The sequence below is a fragment of the Diplotaxodon limnothrissa genome, linkage group LG14 (assembly GCF_057381915.1).
Source record: "Diplotaxodon limnothrissa isolate DT_005_m linkage group LG14, D_limnothrissa_male_GT1.1, whole genome shotgun sequence".
Classification (NCBI taxonomy): domain Eukaryota; kingdom Metazoa; phylum Chordata; class Actinopteri; order Cichliformes; family Cichlidae; genus Diplotaxodon; species Diplotaxodon limnothrissa.
Window position 1 is genome coordinate 12,488,435 of NC_140609.1, and position 3,627 is coordinate 12,492,061.

Sequence of the window (3,627 nt, forward strand, 5' to 3'; positions counted from 1 at the left end):
GCCTCCACGTGCACGAACCACGACGGGGAATCGTGAAGCCAAAAGTCCAGCAGCTCGAGCGCCACAGCAAACGTAGCTGCAGCCGGAGGCAGAGGGCTGGCGGCTGCTGATGCATCCAGAGCAGAGTCGGCGCCACCATCGGACTGCAGCATGTTCGAGTCAGGGGTCACCAATGTGGAGGTAAACACAGACGACACGAAAGCTCTCGATAAACACTGCTCGTTTATTACTCATCACCACAGAACTGAATACTTTCCCTCCAAAACACAGCAACAACACTTCCTGAGAACTGGGTGTGAGTGGAGCCCTCCAGTGGTCCACCACATTATAACAATTAAAGGGTCAGACTAAAGAAAGCAACACAGTATAGTGTAAGTCAGTATCCTTCTGCTTAACAGTGCTGAAGGTGAGGTCACTTTAAGAAAACCCTCAGAGTCCCAGAGCTTCTTTCTTCACGCTGCAACCCAGCAGGACATTTCCAGCATCCACACACTCTGACACAAACGGTGCTAAAAACACAAAACACACAATGATTATAGAAATTGATATGAGGGAAAAAGCTGACTATAGCATTTTATTTTCATTGTGATGATTACTACCTTTGTGAGCTTGGAGCCATGAGGCAGCCTTCACAGCCAGAAGCTCCCACTCGTCCTTTGCATCCATCTTGAAACCATGAATCCAGATCAGAGCCAGAATGGTGGCCCACACTTCACTGCTGGCCTAATTCATCAAGTGAAAGACAATCAGATAAAACAGGAAACATGAAAATTATCATCTTAATTTCTGCAAATAATATAAATGTAAAATAAGACAGTGACTACTTTAAGAACTTCTGATGATGAAAATGATTTCTGCTGCTTTGTGGTTACTGGACAATATCAGACTTTAGTGCAGCTCAGTGGTTGCTCATGAGTGTTGTAACGTGCGGTGGAGATGAAGCCAGCCGCGGAGGTGTGCAGGTGGATAGCGAATGAGCAACAGCTTCTGACTTTCCAAAAAGTACTCATTTATTTACAATATCAAAAATAAAAATGCTACCTGTACCACACATTACTAAAGAGCACACTAGTCCGCGTACACACGGGAGCAGCCATTACAGGAGGAGTGCGAAGAAGAACAAAAAGGAGGTGACACACCAGTCATGAGACAGGAGGCGCCGCCATGTGGTCATACACTGCATTACAATAGCAACTATTACATAGTCCCTCCCGGGTGAGAAAAAGGCTGTCCTCAGCCATACACAGCTGAAAAAGCACACACCACACCTAACAGTACCCTACACAGAGGTTACAGCTAAGATTGGTTTCTTAGTTTTTTTCACTTTTTTTTTTTTAAGTAAAGGCCAAGAATGAACCTTAATGCACTAAAGAGCCATAAAACTTGATTAAGTAGAGCAAACAGAAACATCTACTGTATATATCACGACTCAAAATAGCAATGCAACAAGACAGCATCAAACAGGATTAACCAAAACATTTCACTTCAGATCAAGCCTGGTTGTGTGAAAATCATAAGTCCATCTTTTGTTGCTCCAGCCAGACGTAACTCTGGGGCAACGTCTGGGCCTGAAATTGCAATGTCCACCAGCAGCTGGGTGCTGGACAGATCTGGGTGAAAGACTGTCTGAAACAGCGCCCACAACAGAAGAAGAGTCAATGTCCGGTAAATCAAAGGGGAATGGCTCAGAGTCAATGTCAGTGTCTGCAGGGGGGCCAGGGTGGGCCTGAGAGTCAGTCTTTAGCATGGTTGTGAGCTTCCTGCAGGGAGGCTCTTAGAGTCTCAGGGTAAGGCACATCTGGTTCATCAACACCTGTTTTAGAAGGCTGAGTGATAAGGTCAAGCGGGGTGTCTAACTCACGACCATAAAGCATCATGGCAGGAGTCATACCTGTACTGTCATGGGGGGCGGTACGCAGAGCAAAGCAAATCTGAGAGAGAAACTTGTCCCATGATGTGTGCTTATCACCTACATAAGTGCGGATTGCAGTTTTCAGAGTCCGGTTGACGCGTTCAGTAGCATTTGTCTGAGGGTGATATGCCGTAGTGAGTCTGTGCACCGAGCCTAAGGCAGAAACAACATGTTCAAAAAGCTCACTCACAAAAGGAGACCCTCTGTCAGAAATCAGGTAAGTGGGCGTACCATGTCTGTTTGACCATGTCAAACAGTTTCAGCTCTTTCAAAGGGTGCAAGGCACATGTGGACTTGGGTTCTATTGTGCACTATTGTGAAACCAAAGTCCTGCAAACGAAGTGACCAGCGGGCAAGTCGGCCCGTTGGGTTTTGACGAGACATGAGCCACCTGAGACTTTTGTGGTCAGTGAAGATAGTAACATGAACACCTTCAACATATGGGCGGAAGTGTTCCAGAGCCCATATCACAGCAAGGCACTCCTTCTCTGAAGTGCAATAGGGGAGTTCAGCTTTGTGAAGGGAGCGACTAGCAAAAGCCACAACATACTCACGACCCTTGTCATCCTTTTGCATCAACACTGCCCCAAGACCAATGTCACATGCATCAGCGTGAATGGAAAAGGGACTGTTCAAGTCATGGAACTGTTACAGTGTGAGTGTCTGATGTACAGATGCTTATTTTCATGCAGCAAGAAGGCCTACAGTTAGTCTGACTTTATTTCCATTTGTTTTCTGTTGTGTTGTAATTCTAGTTTTCATTCAGATCATGCTATGAAATTTGTTATACAGTATTTTACATTTGTGTTACTATTTCAACAGCCAAAGCAACAGCCCACCTTTTCAGGTTTTGACTTTTCCATCTCCTCGTCGGTCTTTCCCAGTGCAGCAGCCAGAGCTGGACCAAGCAGCCAGCAGCCAGACGCCTCCTGCAGGGAGACTAACTGCAGCAAAGGGTCTCTGGGTGGCTGTTCGGGAACAGCAGCTGGAAAATATAAGATGGAATAAAGACAAAACCTGATTATGGTGCTAGATGAGACAACATAAAGTGTATATGACTAACCAATGCACAAACCATTACAGTTATAAATAATGTCTTATTTGATTAATTTGAATATCTGTCAAAAATGTAACGTTAAATCTAATTACCAAAGCAATTCATGTGACAAATTGTGTATTTACAACAGCCGTAAAACTGACAACACCACACACCCCAGCATTAGACTTTATGAATTGAACAGGCGGAAGTTAGTCGGATTTTAATGAATAACTTTTGAAAGTAATCAACCTGATCAGATGAATACTTTTTTTTTTGTGTCCCGTTTGGATCTATAGCCATCAGAATTTTTGTCTTGAGGCCAAGAAAGATGCCAAGCGGATTTATTTTACCAAGTGGATCATCATGGCCTTGCCATATTGGTCCATTTGATTGACCTTTATTAAATTATGAATTTATTTTATTTTCAGTTGCTACAAACGGGACAGACATGACTGTGGGATAGGACAGGGGGAAAGAATGAAAGAAAGAAAGAGAGGGAGAGAAAGAAAGAAAACCAAAGGGGAGAAGAGACGGTGAGAAGGGGGGGAAGACAGAAAAAAAACAAACAAAAAAACACACAAAAAAAAACAAAACACCTGGGTCACCTGTATGGAGAAAAAAAAACAGAGGAGACAGCAAACAACAAAGAGCAACATAATAAGAAAAAAAAACACCA

General features: G+C 43.9%; 1 protein-coding gene across 1 annotated transcript in view; it reads right to left on the reverse strand.

Annotated features, from left to right (window-relative positions):
• Nucleotides 1-224: 224 nt before the first annotated feature.
• LOC146618510 (von Willebrand factor A domain-containing protein 5A-like) overlaps nt 225-3,627 on the reverse strand; it is a 37,081-nt gene continuing 33,678 nt past the window's right edge. The window contains exons 20-22 of the mRNA XM_085370337.1: nt 2,752-2,897; nt 600-723; nt 225-509 (exon numbers count right to left, since the gene is read on the reverse strand). Of these exons, the coding sequence (XP_085226463.1) occupies nt 430-509; nt 600-723; nt 2,752-2,897 (350 nt within the window). The 3' untranslated portion in view covers nt 225-429. The remainder of the gene's footprint in view (nt 510-599; nt 724-2,751; nt 2,898-3,627) is intronic.